Raw genomic sequence first — 16,186 nt, 5'->3', positions numbered from 1 at the left:
AGACATATCAGTGGACATTGCAAATAGAATGTGAAAAAGCCATTACCTTGGTGATTTTACCTCCACTAGAATTAGCAAAACGCTTAAGAGACAAAGTAAGAACATTGGAATCCCTGTGCACACTGAACCTCTTACTTGCTGGAACCTTCTTCTTGCACCTAGGGGGATTTCAATTAAAGTTTCAAACATTTTTGAAAATAATTACATGACAAAGATTTTAGGCACAATATACCAAACAGTTAGATTTCAAATTTTCTTTAAAACAATTTTTTCGGGGTGTCATTGAAAAAAAAAAAATTGCATACATGTTGCATGATAAATGAAAATGTAATTCTAATCCACTTTCCAGTATACATGAATAAAGCAGATTCAAGGTCTATTTATAAATATAAAGGAAAGTAGTATGTGACTGTCCCTGTGAGCTTTACATTGATTTATAACAAACTAGGTTATTATTATAATTTAACAAACAGAGGGCCCTGCTCACAAGAGCTTACATCTTCACATAGTTACATAGTTAAATTAGGTTGAAAAAAGACAAAGTCCATCAAGTTCAACCCCTCCAAATGAAAATCCAGCATCCATACACACACCTCTCACTACTTTTACATAAATTCTATATACCCATACCTATACTAACTATAGAGCTTAGCATCACAATAGCCTTTGATATTATGTCTGTCCAAAAAATCATCCAAGCCATTCTTAAAGGCATTAACTGAATCAGCTATCACAACATCACCTGGCAGTGCATTCCACAACCTCACTGTCCTGACTGTGACGAACCCCCTACGATGCTTCAAATGAAAGTACTTTTCTTATAGTCTAAAGGGTTGGCCTCTGGTACGGTGATCCACTTTATGGGTAAAAAGGTCCCCTACTATTTGTCTATAATGTCCTCTAATGTACTTTTGAGTAAAGTGTAATCATGTCCCCTCACAAGCACCTTTTTTTTCCAGAGAAAACAATCCCAACCTTGACAGTCTACCCTCATAATTTAAGTCTTCTATCCCTCTAACCAATTTAGTTGCACGTCTCTGCACTCTCTCCAGCTTATTTATATCCCTCTTAAGGACTGGAGTCCAAAACTGCGCTGCATACTCCAGATGAGGCCTCACCAGGGACCTATAAAGAGTCATAATTATGTTTTCATCCCTTGAGATAATGCCCTTTTTTATGCAAGACAGAACTTTATTTGCTTTAGTAGCCACAGAATGACACTGCCCAGAATTCAACAAATTGTTATCTACAAAAAACCCAAGATCCTTCTCATTTAAGGAAACTCCCAACACCCTGCCATTTAGTGTATAACTTGCATTTATATTATTTTTGCCAAAGTGCATAACATTGCATTTATCAACATTGAACCTCATTTTCCAGTTTGCTGCCCAGTTTTCCAACTTAGACAAATCACTCTGCAAAGCGGCAGCATCCTGCATGGAACCTATAGTTCTGCACAATTTGGTATCATCTGCAAAAATATAATTTAATGCCCACCTCCAGGTCATTAATAAACAAGTTGAAAAGCAAGGGACCTAGTACAGAGCCCTGAGGTACTCCACTAACAACACTGTTCCAATTAGAAAATGTTCCATTTACCACCACTCTTTGTAGTCTATCTTTTAGCCAGTTCTCTATCCAGGTACAAACACTATGTTCCAGGCCAACATTCCTTAATTTAACGAGTAACCTTTGGCACTGTATCAAATGCTTTAGCAAAGTCTAAGTAAATCACATCCACTGCCATCCCAGAATCGAAGTCTCTACTTACCTTTTCAGAAAAAGAAATTAAGTTAGTCTGGCAAGATCTATTACGCATAAAACCATGCTGGCACAAACTCATAGTATGATTTGCTATGAAGTTCAGTATCTTATCCTCATTAACCTCATTTTCCAGTTTGCTGCCCAGTTTTCCAGTTTAGACAAATCACTCTGCAAAGTGGCAGCATCCTGCATGGAACCTATAGTTCTGCACAATTTAGTATCATCTGCAAAAATAGAAACAGTACTTTCAATGCCCACCTCCAGGTCATTAACAAACAAGTTGAAAAGCAAGGGACCTAGTACAGAGCCCTGCGGTACTCCACTAACAACACTGGTCCAATTAGAAAATGTTCCATTTACCACCACTCTTTGTAGTCTATCTTTTAGCCAGTTCTCTATCCAGGTACAAATACTATGTTCCAGGCCAACATTCCTTAATTTAACCAGTAACCTTTTGTGTGGCACTGTATCAAATGCTTTAGCAAAGTCTAAGTTAATCACATCCACTGCCATCCCAGAATCGAGGTCTCTACTTACATTCTCATAAAAAGAAATTAAGTTAGTCTGGCAAGATCTATTACGCATAAAACCATGCTGGCACAAACTCATAGTATTATGATTTGCTATGAAGTCCAGTATCTTATCCTTTATTAACCCTTCGAAAAGCTTTCCTACCACTGAAGTCAGACTAACTGGCCTATAGTTTTGAGGCTGAGAACGGGATCCTTTTTTGAATAGAGGCACCACATTAGCAATTCGCCAGTCTCTCGGCACTATGCCAGATCTCAATGAATCCTGAAAAATTAAGTTAAGAGGTTTGGCAATCACAGAGCTAAGCTCGCTAAGTACCCTGGGATGAATACCTTCTGGCCCCAGACCTTTGTTAATCTTAACATGTTCTAGTCTCTTTTGAATTTCCTCATGTGTGAACCATGCATCATTAGTTATATTACTAGAATTGGGACTATTTAGAAGGAAACCTTCAGTTACTGGTTCCTCATTTGTGTAGACAGATGCAAAATATGAGTTCAGAATCTGCGCTTTTATTTTGTTTTCATCAACCAGCTGACCCCGCTCTGATAGTAAGGGTCCCACCCCTTCCTGCTTCATTTTTTTTACTATCAACATATTTAAAAATGCCCAAATATCCTTTTCTATATCAATTTTAGCTTTCCTTATAGCTTCTTTGCATGATTTATTGGCCTCCTTGTACCTTATAAATGATTCGGCTGTCCCAGCTAACTTGAAAGCCTTAAAAGCACGTCTTTTCTTACCCAACCCAAAACACCAACGCTTCTATTGAACCAAAAAGGTTTTGCTTTGCAACGATGTTCCTTGCTTACAAGTGGAATATACTGATAAGTATATTTATTAAGCAGCTTTTTAAAGACTTCCCATTTTGTAGGAGTTCTTTTTGTGTTTAACCCTGTGAAAAGGATTTCCCAATTAATATGTTGCAGAGATGCCCTTATACTGTCAAAGTTTGCACGTCTGAAATTTAGTGTTTTAGTTACTCCCTTATAGAATTGCTTCTGCAACAGATTCTCAAAGGAGACCATGTTATGATCACTATTCCCTAAATGTTCACCTACACAAATGTTAGAGATGAGTTCAGTATTATTAGTTATTACAAGGTCCAAAAGAGAGTTATTCCTAGTAGGTTCGAGCTGGAATAAAAAGTTGTCATTCAGCATATTTACAAACCTACTAGCTTTTTCTGTCTTAGTAACCCCATTACCCCAGACAATGTCTGGATAATTTTAGTCACCCATAGCAACAACTTGACCCAGCTATGAAGCCGCTTGTATCTGCAGGAGTAGCTGGGCTTCATACTCGACAAGTTTTGGCCTGAGGACACCTAACTTACTACATGTTTTCAATGGTACATGTAGTTGAAACCTTTTTCATTCCTCTGAATATTTCAGTGGTTGCAGCGCATCACATTAGAAATACAAAACCCTGCAGATTGGCATTTGGGTATAAGCTATACTACTGCCATGAATGGAGGACACCAGAAACCACACATGGTTGCATGCCCAATTTATTAAACATATCACAGCAACACGGCCCCCCCCCATTAGATAGAATACAGACCAGTAGGGCCACCTCAGAAGTGTCCCATATTGCTTAATTAGCTTTAAATGCAGGCCTGACCACACTGACTCAATTCTGCCATGCCCCATTATTTCAAAAACATGCTCACACTGACTCAGGATATGATTCATAAAGCTTTAGTAAAAATTAATGTAAACAAGGCTCCAGGGCCTGATGGCATACACCCCCAGGTTCTAAGAGAGCTTAGTTCAGTTTTAGACCAGCCCCTATTTCTGATTTTCTCAGATTCACTTTCATCTGATATGGTGCCTATGGATTGGAGAAAAGATGATGTTATTCCAATATTTAAAAAGGGATTACGATCTCAGCCTGGCAATTATAGGCCAGTAAACTTGACATCTGTGGTGGGCAAATTATTTGAAGGCTTGTTAAGGGATCACATTCAAAATTTTGTCCTAGTGAATGGCATCATGAGCAGCAACATGAAGTATAACAGAAACCGAAGAGTCTTCAAATGTGAATTAATTTTATTATAGAACTACATGTTTCGGACCTCTAGGGTCCTTCCTCTGGTGCACCATAATTCACATTTGAAGACTCTCCGGTTTTTGTTATACTTCATGTTACTGCAGTGGAGATGGCTACTCCACTAACCTGTTGAAGAGTCAGACTACAAAGTCATTTGGAGGCTCTAGAGGGAATAATAATCTGTATCATGAGCAGCAATCAGCATGGCTTTATAAAGGATAGGTCATGTCAGACAAATTTGATTGCTTTTTATGATGAGGTAAGTAAGATGCTAAGGGGGGCAGTAGATGTGATCTATTTGGATTTTGCCAAAGCGTTTGATACTGTGCCCCACAAACGACGGCTTTCTAAACTAAGGTCATAGTGGGGTCCCCCAGGGCTCGGTATTGGGTCCACTTTTATTTAACTTGTTCATTAATGATTTAGGGGAGGGTGTTGTAAGTAATGTATCAGTGTTTGCAGATGACACAAAACTATCCAGACCAATTAATTCCATCCAGGATGTGGCATCCTCCTCTCCATTTTCTATTTATTTCTTCTACCCCCCAGAACGTTAAACCTCTTGACCTTATCAGAGAGCACATCAGAAATACAGAAAAGGGGATATAGCCACCAACGTATCAAAACACTTCAAATTACACCATGAACAAAATCCAAGAGGTTTAACATTCTGGGGGGTAGAAGAAATAAATAGAAAATGGAGAGGAGTTGACTTAATTAAAGAAACACTAAAACGAGAAAGCAAGTGGATCTATATGATGCAAACTTTCGGAGCTGACACCACGCATAGTAATTTTCCCCAAGTGGAGATTCGATACGCCTTAAAAATCTTCTAAAATGTGAGTGGAATAATTGTTTTTATTTACACGTTAATAAAAAGTTTTTGCACTACCTTCTGCGCTCTATATTTTCCGACAGCACGGAACAGCCACAAAGCAGACTACCCTGGTTATATTTGAATGCCTAAAAGTCTTTAAACGTTTGTAAGTACCCAACTTATAAGTAAGACACGTGGTGGAAGTAACAAGTAATCAAGCACCTTAAAGTAGAATTTTGGGAGAGTGTGGAACTACAACTACCAACAACCCGCTACACTTAGATTCTCTTTATGCTACATTCTTATTTCTCCCAGCTTTTAGCGCTGACTCATACAGACTGTTATATTTTGATTGCCGAGTGATAAACTGAGTCGGGACCAAAGGAGAATTCTGGGAACTGTAGTTTTACCACATTGTGTATATTCCCATCTAGAATATGCCGTACAGTTTTGGTCTCCATCACTCAAACAGGACATTATTGTATTAGAGAGGGTACAGAGAAGGGCAAGATGTATTTTAAGCAAGTCAGGGAATACAGGGTTATGGAAGATAGCTCATAGTACATCCAGGGACTAGTCCGATTGCCATTTTGGAGTCAGGAAGGATTTTTTTCCCACTCTGAGGCAAATTGGTGAGGCTTCAGATGGGTTTTTTGCATTCCTCTGGATCAACTGGCAGTTAGGCAGATATAATTAAAAAAAAAAAAAAAAAAAAGGTTAAACTTGATGGAAGTGTGTCTTTTTTCAAACTTACTTACTATGTTACTATGTAAACTCAAACTCCCCTGCAAGCTCCATCCTTTTAGCAGCATATGAGTTGGACCTTCTTGTATCACGGGACCCCTGCCCACCCAATGCTGGCCCTGTAGACTTCAGAATTTTGTAACTGTAGGTAAAATGTCAAACTATAATCCTAAAGCAATCAAAAAACCAGATGATTGAAATCTTCGGGTCCCATACAGACTCTTAGTTGCTCTACTCCCAATATCCAGGTCAGCAGGACCTTTTAAAGTGCAACTGTGGCACAGATATGGTCTTGCCTGTACGTCAGCATATATTGCTACTTTGGAAAAGAAGATTTGACAATATTAGGTTCTGATTTCTACAAAACACAATTTCCCAAAGTGTGAAGCATGCTAGGACAAATCTAGCAAGGCCTAATTACCAGGTGTGTGGTCTAAATGTGAAAGACAAACACAGGGCCCTATCCACAGGAAGTCAGCCATGAAAATGAGATATAAGGTCTCACAAATTGTGCTAATATGTAAACTCTACTATCCTGCCGTAAGCAAATGCTAATGAATAGTTGCATAAACCGCTTTCAGGGGGCTGATAGAATCAGATTAGGGAGATCAATTTTATAAAGCTTTTATATTCTTACAAAAAAAGGGGCAACTGTAGGACTAGGGCCCAAATGATGTTTAGACAAACAATAGGAGCGGGTAGAGGTTAGTACTAAAATAGGGTCTGATAGAAAGACCAAAGCAGGATTTAGGTGATTGTAACACATGCAAGGAGTTTAAGGGCAGTTTTAAGGTTGGGCTGATAAATATTGCCATCGATATTACCTTCTATTATTGTCCCATCGTTAAAAAGGTATATCCTCCTTTGAGAATTTGGGGTCCCTGGATGAATTAAAGACAGCTTGATCAAATATCTGCCCTATTGCTTTCCTTGTGAACATGTTTCCCTGAGAGGAGGTCCCTCTGTTACAAGGAAAACAGAATAATACTAGCTTAACATATAATTCTCCACTAAGTAATTCAAATTTCAAAAGTAAAAGTAGTCACCTCCGCTATATGCTTGCAAATGCACAGTTTGTCAGGTAAAATGGGAGACCTAGAATTATATGCATGCTCTAAAAAATATGATATAATTGGTATCACGGAGACCTGGTGGGATGAAACATATGACTGGAATGTGAATTTAAATGGTTACACCCTTTTTGGAGGGACAGAGGGATTAAAAAGGGTGGAGGAGTGTGTTTGTATGTAAACCCGGAATTAAAGCCATGCATTAAAGAAATAACCATTGCTGGTACTGGTGAGGGAGTGTAATCCCTCTGGGTAGATATTTTGATTGGGCAAACGGTTACAAAGAGAATTATCATTGGTGTATGCTATAAAACACCTTGTATAAGTGACAAGTATGAAGCCCAACTACTCTTGCAGATAGAAGCGGCTTCACAGCTGGATCAAGTTGTTGCTATGTGTGACTTCAATTATCCAAACATTGACTGGGATAATGGGGTTGCCAAGACAGAAAAAGCTAATAGGTTTGTAGATATGCTAAATAACAATTTTTTATTCCAGCTCGTTCAAGAACCTACTAGGAATAACTCTCTTTTGGACCTTGTAATAACTAGCAATACTGAACTCATCTCTAACATTTGTGTGGGTGAGCATTTAGGGAATAGTGATCATAACATGGTCTCCTTTGAGATTCTGTTGCCGAAGCAATTCTATAAGGGAGTAACTAAAACACAATTTCAGACGTGCAAACTTTGACAGTATAAGGGCATCTCTGCAACATATTAAGGGGGAAATGCTTTTCACAGGGTTAAACACAGAACAAAAACGGGAAGTCTTTAAAATGCTGCTCAATAAATATACATGTCAGTATATTCCCCTTGTAAGCAAGGAACGTCGTTGCAAAGCAAACCCTTTTTCGTTCAATAGAAGTGTTGGTGTTGAGATGGGTAAGAAAAGACATGCATTCAAGGCTTTCAAGTTAGCTGGGAAAGCCAAATCATTTATATGGTACAAGTGTTGTAACGGACTTCATGAGAAAATAATATTGGTGAAAGACTCTAATAGGTATCCAAGCAAGCCTTTGGAAACATGGTTATGCTAAACAAAAGAAAGGTTTGGAAGACAGTGGGTGTTACTAAAACAAACTAAGAAGAGAGTTATCTTCCCAGACTGAATCCATGTGAACAGTGCTGACCATCTCCAAGGAAAACCTAGTTTAACAGGAATTGAGTTTACCTGAAATATCCATGGAACACAGTGTACAATGGTACCTAATGGATGGTGTTCAGTATAGTACATTACTGTTATTCAATGGATGCCTATGGGACTTGAAGTATCTTATGGTCTATAGCGACTACTACTGGACAGTGTTTCATCCTGGTTACAGGATGTGTACAAACAAACTGTAGTGGGCTACGGCCTGGTTGTCATGGAGGGCAAAGAACTTTAACTGGAAGCTCCTCCATTTGGTCTACACACAGAAGAAGAAACCAAGGAAGAAGGAACAGGTGATGTATCTGGAGAAACACCTTTAAGGATAGCCACCTAGACATAACTCTATATGCACGCATCCCAAGACATTAGGTTAGAGTAGTTAGGATATACCTTATAAGCCTTGTATGTTGCATGCTTCTTTTATTATAAGATTTAATGTACACTATGGTGACTTGCTGCAATTGTATCAGTTGATTATAGGAATAATAAACTTGCATGTCCTAAATTACCAGAGTCCTTCATATGTTATATGCTGGTCCATAGCAAAGGAAAGCCTGACAGGTTATAGTCACAAACCCGGTATTTAGGAGGGCTTTATACAGTGGTTAATAGCAAAGGAAAGCCTGACAGGTTATAGTCACAAACCCGGTATTTGGGGGCTTTATATGTTGGTTCATGGTTAAGGAAAGCCTGACAGGTTATAGTCAGAAACCCAGTATTTAGGGGGGCTTTTTTAAAACAAGGAGGCCAATAAATAATGCTATAAAGCTATAAGGTAAGCTAAAATTGACATGGAAATTAATATTGCAGCAAGCAGTAAAAATTTTAAAAAGAGCAGATTCTGAACACATATTCTTTCATCTATTTACACAAATGAGGAACCAGTTAATGATGGTTTCCTTCTTAATAGTCCCAAACCTAGTAATACAACTAATGATGCATGGTTCACACTTTAAGAAATTCAACTAGAACATGTTAAGATAAACAAAAGTATGGTACCAGATGGTATTCATTCCAGGGTACTTAGTGAACTTAGCTCTGTGATTGCCAAACCTCTCTGGCATAGTGCTGAAAGACTGGCAAATTGCTAATGTGGTGCCGCTATTCAAAAAGGGATCCCGTTCTCAGCCTCAATACTATAGGCCAGTTAGTCTGACGTCAGTGGTAGGAAAGCTTTTCGAAGGGTTAATAAAGGATAAGATACTGAACTTCATAGCAAATCATAATACCATGAGTTTGTGCCAGCATGGTTTTATGCGTTAATAGATCTTGCCAGACTAACTTTATTTATTTTTATGAGAAGGTAAGTAGGAACCTCGATTCTGGGATGGCAGTGGATGCGATTTACTTAGACTTTGCTAAAGTATTTGATATAGTGCCACACAGAAGGTTAAATTAAGGAATGTTGGCCTGGAACATAGTATTTGTACCTGGATAAAGAACTGGCTAAAAGATAGACTACAAAGAGTAGTGGTAAATGGAACATTTTCTAATTGGACAAGTGTTGTTAGTGGAGTACTGCAGGGTTCTGTACTAGGTCCCTTGCTCTTCAACTTGTTTATTAATGACCTGGAGATGGGCATTGAAAGTACCGTTTCTATTTTTGCAGATACTAAATTGTGCTGCTGGATGCTGCACGGAACCTTTGTGATATGTCTAAGTTGGGAAACTGGGCAGCAAACTGGAAAATGAGGTTAAATGTTGATAAATGCAAGGTTATGCACTTTGGCAAAAATAATATAAATGCAAGTAATACACTAAATGGCAGGGTGTTGGGAGTTTCCTTAAATGAGAAGGATCTTAGGGTTTTTGTAGATAACAAGTTGTCTAATTCTGGGCAGTGTCATTCTGTGGCTACTAATGCAAATAAAGTGCTGTCTTGCATAAAAAAGGGCATTAACTCAAGGGATGAAAACATAATTATGCCTCTTTATAGGTCCCTGGTAAGGCCTCATCTCGAGTATGCAGTGCAGTTTTGGACTCCGGTCCTTAAGAGGGATATAAATGAGCTGGAGAGAGTGAAGAGACGTGCAACTAAACTGGTTAGAGGGATGGAAGACAAATTATGAGGGTAGACTGCCAAGGTTGGGGTTGTTTTCTCTGGAAAAAAAGGCGATTTCGAGGGGACATGATTACACTTTTACAAGTACATTAGAGGACATTATAGACAAATAGCAGGGGACCTTTTAACCCATAAAGAGGATAACCGTACCAGAGGCCACCCCTTCAGACTAGAAGAAAAAAACTTTCATTTAAATCATAGTAGGTGGTTCTTTACAGTGAGGTCAGTGAGGTTGTGGAATGCACTGCCTGGTGATGTTGTGATGGCTGATTCTGTTAATGCCTTTAAGCATATATAATTTATCCCCATTGTTTAGCTATACCAAAGGTAAAACTATAAGAGATACATTATGTCCAGCTGAGGTTTACCCCTCAAAACGTCCACCTGCCCAAAGGTTTTTAGGGGAACCCAAGAAAGTTAATTTTGCATGCATGGGATGTGTCTGTTGTTCGTAAATCATCAAAGGGGAAATAGTGAGACACCCGACACCGGGTACCCCCATAAATATCAAACACTACGCCAGATGTGATACAGAAAATGTTATCTTTTAAAATGCCCATGCGGCCAAGGATATGTTGGGCAAACGAGCAGGAGCATAAAAACCAGGATTAAAGAACATAGGGGAAACATCCGTAACTATAAGCAAGGCTCTTATACAGACACTACCGTATCGAGACACTTCAACAATGCAAACCATAACCAAAAACAGTTGAAATGGATGGTTTTAGAGGCGATTCAGTCCCCACAAAGGGGAGGCAACATGAAGCAATAACTATTACAAAAAGAAGGGTTCTGGATTAAAAAATTAGACACTTTACAGCTACTAGGTATGAACGATAGTTGGAATGTAAAATGCTATTTGTAACAGATAGGTGGCAAATTAATGCACTAAGGTCTATTGCAACAATGTTTAGTTACAAAGCTGTTCATGTTTACAGTATAACTGATTTGTCTTTTTGGTTCCTTTTTTCAGATTACTAGCTTGCCCTTATTTAAAACACTTTCCGAAGAATGCTAGAATACTACGTAATGGTAAGATGGGCAACTACATATAATTATACGTATATTTATATATCTGGCTAGATGTATAAAAGTAAGATCGCTTACTACAAAGGTACTATTAAAAGTAAATAATTCTTTTTTTCAGGTGTGAATATACAAGGTAGGCCAAGAGATTGGAAGTACCGGAGTTTTAATTAATTGAATTTTTTCAGAATGACACTGGACTTATTGGACTAATCAGACTATGATGGACTGGTGGACAACCCCCCTAAGGGGAGGTCTTTTTCACACTAATGTATAAATGTTTATGTGTTCACTTGTACGGTAGAACACTTGATAAAGGGCATTGAGCCCGAAACATGTTGTGGCAATAAAAGCACATTTAGCAGCAAGTACTGCATTGTCGGCTCTCAGTAATCTCTGTATTATTGTGAATTTTCCTGAAGTGGGAGGAGCGAATTAACTTATCCCTCAGAGCGCAGTCATCCTTATTGTGTGGTAATTGAGTGTCCACCAGACTGAGATGCAAAGTAGGTGAAGAATGTCGGAAGAAGGTATTCCTTCTACAGCAACCACTTTTGCATACGATGACAAAGACATTAACAGAATTTTAAGCGGGATTAAATGGATGACCTGCTTAGAACCAAAGTAGCCCCAGCCGGAGATTTAAGGAAGGAACTGGGCAATTTAAAACGAAAAGAGATTTACATCAACCTGCACATAAGCACCCTAGCAGAATATTTAGAAGTGAAACGCATCCCTCGTGGCTTACGACTAGATATCAAACCGAACCTGTGCAGCGAGGATCCATTATTACAGCAGTGTTGGTACGAAATCTGCAACAAATGCAGCCTGGACCTCATGCTTCTGACAGTAGAAAGACTGTCAGTAAAACTGCAGGACATTCAGCAGTCGATAACAAGACTACAAACCAAACTAATAGAGGAACAAGGAGCAGCAGTGGCAGAGCAATACCTTACCATACAGAAAGAGGAGAAGTTCGAGCGCGATGCCAGAGATTACACAGAAGGACACGTATACACCTGGCGCGAGGAAAGGCGAGAATATCGGGTCCAACGCGAGTGATGCGGAGAAACAACAGAACAGCCCAACTGGAGGCAGGGACTGTACAGAGCCCATCCCCCGCTAGAGCGCACTTACAGGAAGAGATACAAGAACCCCAGGCCATACACTACAAGCGCACCCCAGACCACAGGCTCAAGCAGCGAAGAAGGCTCAAGCACACAAACATCAGTGGATTTTTTAGAGGCAGCTACGCACTACCGAGCAACCGGAAAGCAAAAACCTCGAGCACCAAACACAAGAGACGGGTTCCCCCGAAAAGGAACAGGAACAAGACGAGGTAAATAACCTTGTTATTAACATTTCTTCTTATGAACTTACAACTGCAGAACTGAATGTTTTAAATAAGGGACTTAGTTATATACCAACATACCAGGTTGATTACGCCACTTGGGACATTGCTTTTCAAATTTTTTTTGCATAACATAACATTTAAATTACATTTCTCGAGGACTACACATTGTAACATAATTGTTGAAAGCAAACCACAAGATATGATGTGTAAATTTACTAGTGAATCGCTAACTGCATTTGAAAATATTGTCACCCATGAGGTAAAACAAATATGGAACAAAAACCCTGCAAAAAGTAGGAAACATAACCTTACATTCAAGGAGAAAGAACTGCCCTAAGTAAACTTAAAGGGATACTGTCATGGAAATTTTTTTTTTTCAAAATGAATCAGTTAATAGCGCTGCTCCAGCAGAATTCTGCACTGAAATCGATTTCTCAAAAGAGCAAACAGATTTTTTTATATTCAACTTTGAAATCTGACATGGGGCTAGACATTTTGTCAATTTCCCAGCTGCCCCTGGTCATGTGACTTCTGCCTGCACTTTAGGAGAGAAATACTTTCTGGCAGGCTGCTGTTTTTCCTTCTCAGTGTAACTGAATGTGTCTCAGTGGGACATGGGTTTTTACTATTGAGTGTTGTTCTTAGATCTACCAGGCAGCTGTTATCTTGTGTTAGGGAGCTGCTATCTGGTTACCTTCCCATTGTTCTTTTGTTTGGCTACTGGGGGGGGGGAAGGGAGGGGAGTGATATCACTCCAACTTGCAGTACAGCAGTAAAGCGTGATTGAAGTTTATAAGAGCACAAGTCACATGACTTGGGCAGCTAGGAAATTGACAATTTGTCTAGCCCCATGTCAGATTTCAAAATTGAATATAAAAAAATCTGTTTGCTCTTTTGAGAAATGGATTTCAGTGCAGAATTCTGCTGGAGCAGCACTATTAACTGAATCATTTTGAAAAAAATGTTTTTTCCCATGACAGTATCCCTTTAAACAAAATGACACTAAAGTGCAGAGGAGTCCAAACTTTTGCAACGAGGGCCAGATTTGGTGACGTTTTCACGTCACCAAATCTGGCCCTCGTTGCAAAAAGTTTGTGTGAGGGCCGACCATTCAGCCTGACATTCTTTGAAACATTACGCAATTCCTTGTTTAAATTATGTTAGTCAGTATGTCTATTGACACCTTCAGCCCTAAAGAAGTATGTGAGAGCGGTGCATCACTACATGCCAGTTCGTGTCTATTGCTAACACCTTCAGCACACAGGCAGCAATATAGACCAAGTAGCATATCATTTCACTAATTTGCCCAAATATTACTACTACGCGTACGCGACTCCTAATCGCACTATGCTGGTGGGCCACATTATTATTAATTTCATGATGGAGGCTGAGGGCCAGTGTAAATTTGAAAATGGGCCACAATTGGCCCCCGGGCCTGACTTTGGACATGCCTGCTATAGTGATTAGAAAGGCAGACAAAGGAGGAGCTATAGTAATAATGAACAAACTAGATTACAATACAGAGGTCATTAGGCAGCTGGAAACACCTGGACGCTACGAAAAAGCCCATTTAAACCCATCAGAACGGATTAAAAAACTAAATAGAGCTAATGGTTATCCAGGCCTTTGAAAACGGCACACAATCCCAAACAATGTTAAAGAATTTTTGTGTACGGAACAACCCCGTATCCAAGTATTTTACATACTCCCGAAAATCCATAAATCTTTGAATAAACCCCCGGGCAGACCAATAGTATCTGGAATAGGCTCAGTGTTAGAACCATTATCCAAATTTGTGGATGGCTTCTTACAACCCATCGCTCATAACATTGTAACATGTCTAAAAGATACTACAGATCTATTATGTAAATTGAATGTACTGGAAAACCTAAGTCCAAATGTACAACTGTGTAGTATAAACATACAAAGTCTATACACATCTATCCCACAAGAGGAAGGGATATGTTATGTGGAAGAAGCCCTTTTAGAAACGAATACACAACACCACCTCCTGTATTTTAGAATAGATTGCCTCACAATGGTATTAAAGAAAAACTACTTTAAATATACATACACATATTATTGGCAAAAACAGTGAATGGGAGCGGCGGTCGCTCCTTCGTTTGCCAATATTTTTGTCCACCAGCTGGAGAAAGAAATTCTTCCTTGAAAGTCCCTTTAAACAACACATAATTTGTTACCACAGGTTTGTGGACGACATTTTAGTAATATGGGATGGCCCAGTATCAGTATTTGAATAAATGATGAATGCAGCCAACAAAGCACATCCCACTATCAAATTTACAACTGAAATAGGAGGTAAAAACATTAACTTCCTAGATGTGGCTATAAATATAAATAACGGGCGCATCAGCACAGTCTGTTCATAAAAGAAACAGATAGAAACAATATACTCTTGGCATCTAGTTTCCACCCCCAAAGTGTAATCCGCGCTATACCCAAACGGCAATTTATACGAGCTGGGAGAATCTCATCAAATGAAGCGAGCTACACAAAAATAGCCAATACGCTAAAGACAAGTTTCCAAACTAGGGGTTACAGCAACTTTGAGGTTGATAATAGTGAGAAAATTGCTAAATCTATTAAAAGGGATGAATTGTTTAAATATAAACCAAAAGGGAGAAACAAAAAATAGAGTGCCTACCATTTGGGAGTCAATTTTGTAACCAAAGTGAAGGTATTGTATCCAAATACTGGCCCCTACTCATGCAAGATAAAATATTGAAACAAGAAATTCCCACATCCCCATTGTTTAGCTATACCAAAGGTAAAACTATAGGAGATACACTATGTCCAGCTGAGGTTTACACCCCCAAAACGCCCAATTTTATATCTGGCTAGATGTATAAAATATGATTGCTTACTACAAAGGTACTATTAAAAAGCAACCATTTAAAGTAAATAATGCTTTTTTTCGGGTGTGAATATACAAGGTAGGCCAAGAGATTGGCAGTACCGGAGTTTTAATTAATTGATTGAAACACCCACTTTGATCTTTTTTCACAATCACACTGGATTTATTGGACTAATCAGACTATGATGGACTGATGCACAACCCCCCTAAGGGGAGGTCTTTTTCACACTAATGTATAAATGTTTATGTCTTCACTTGTTTCGGGCTCAATGCCCTTTATCAAGTGTTATACCACACGTTGTGGCAATAAAAGCACATTTAGCAGCAAGTATTGCCTTGTCAGTTGAATTTCTCAGTAACTCCGTATTATTGTAAATATTTGTTTACACTGTCAGTTATTAAGGATTCGTGCACATATAGAACAATGCACCATTCTTCAAAAAAAAGTCTGAAGTAGAAGTAAAACTTGAAATGTGCTTGAGGAGAATAACCCATCATTTAATTTAGCACAGAAGAGAAGGGTTCTCTGCAGTACAAAATTTGCTTACCTTGCACACATGTAGGCATTCTCTCCACTCAGTATATCGGATTTAACAAACATTTCTAGCGCACAGACAATATTAGGTACATTCTGTGAGAAAATGAAAAGTTCAGATTATGATTTTAAAAATATTTTTTTTATATTCACAACAAACATTACAAAAAGAAAAAAAATATAAGGTTACATACAGTACATCAT

General features: G+C 38.7%; 1 protein-coding gene across 5 annotated transcripts in view; it reads right to left on the bottom strand.

Annotated features, from left to right (window-relative positions):
* The window catches only part of usp36.S (ubiquitin specific peptidase 36 S homeolog), a 146,655-nt gene that overhangs the window by 81,833 nt on the left and 48,636 nt on the right, over positions 1–16,186 (bottom strand). For all 5 annotated transcript variants that reach the window (XM_018238342.2, XM_018238345.2, XM_018238346.2 and 2 more), the window contains exons 9-10: positions 15,996–16,078; positions 47–158 (exon numbers count right to left, since the gene is read on the bottom strand). In XM_018238342.2, coding sequence (XP_018093831.1) covers positions 47–158; positions 15,996–16,078 — 195 coding nt within the window. The remainder of the gene's footprint in view (positions 1–46; positions 159–15,995; positions 16,079–16,186) is intronic.

The sequence above is a fragment of the Xenopus laevis genome, chromosome 9_10S (assembly GCF_017654675.1).
Source record: "Xenopus laevis strain J_2021 chromosome 9_10S, Xenopus_laevis_v10.1, whole genome shotgun sequence".
NCBI classification, from domain to species: Eukaryota; Metazoa; Chordata; class Amphibia; order Anura; family Pipidae; genus Xenopus; species Xenopus laevis.
The sequence above is the reverse complement of the archived record's forward strand: the minus strand, read 5'-3'. Positions and strand labels throughout refer to the sequence as shown.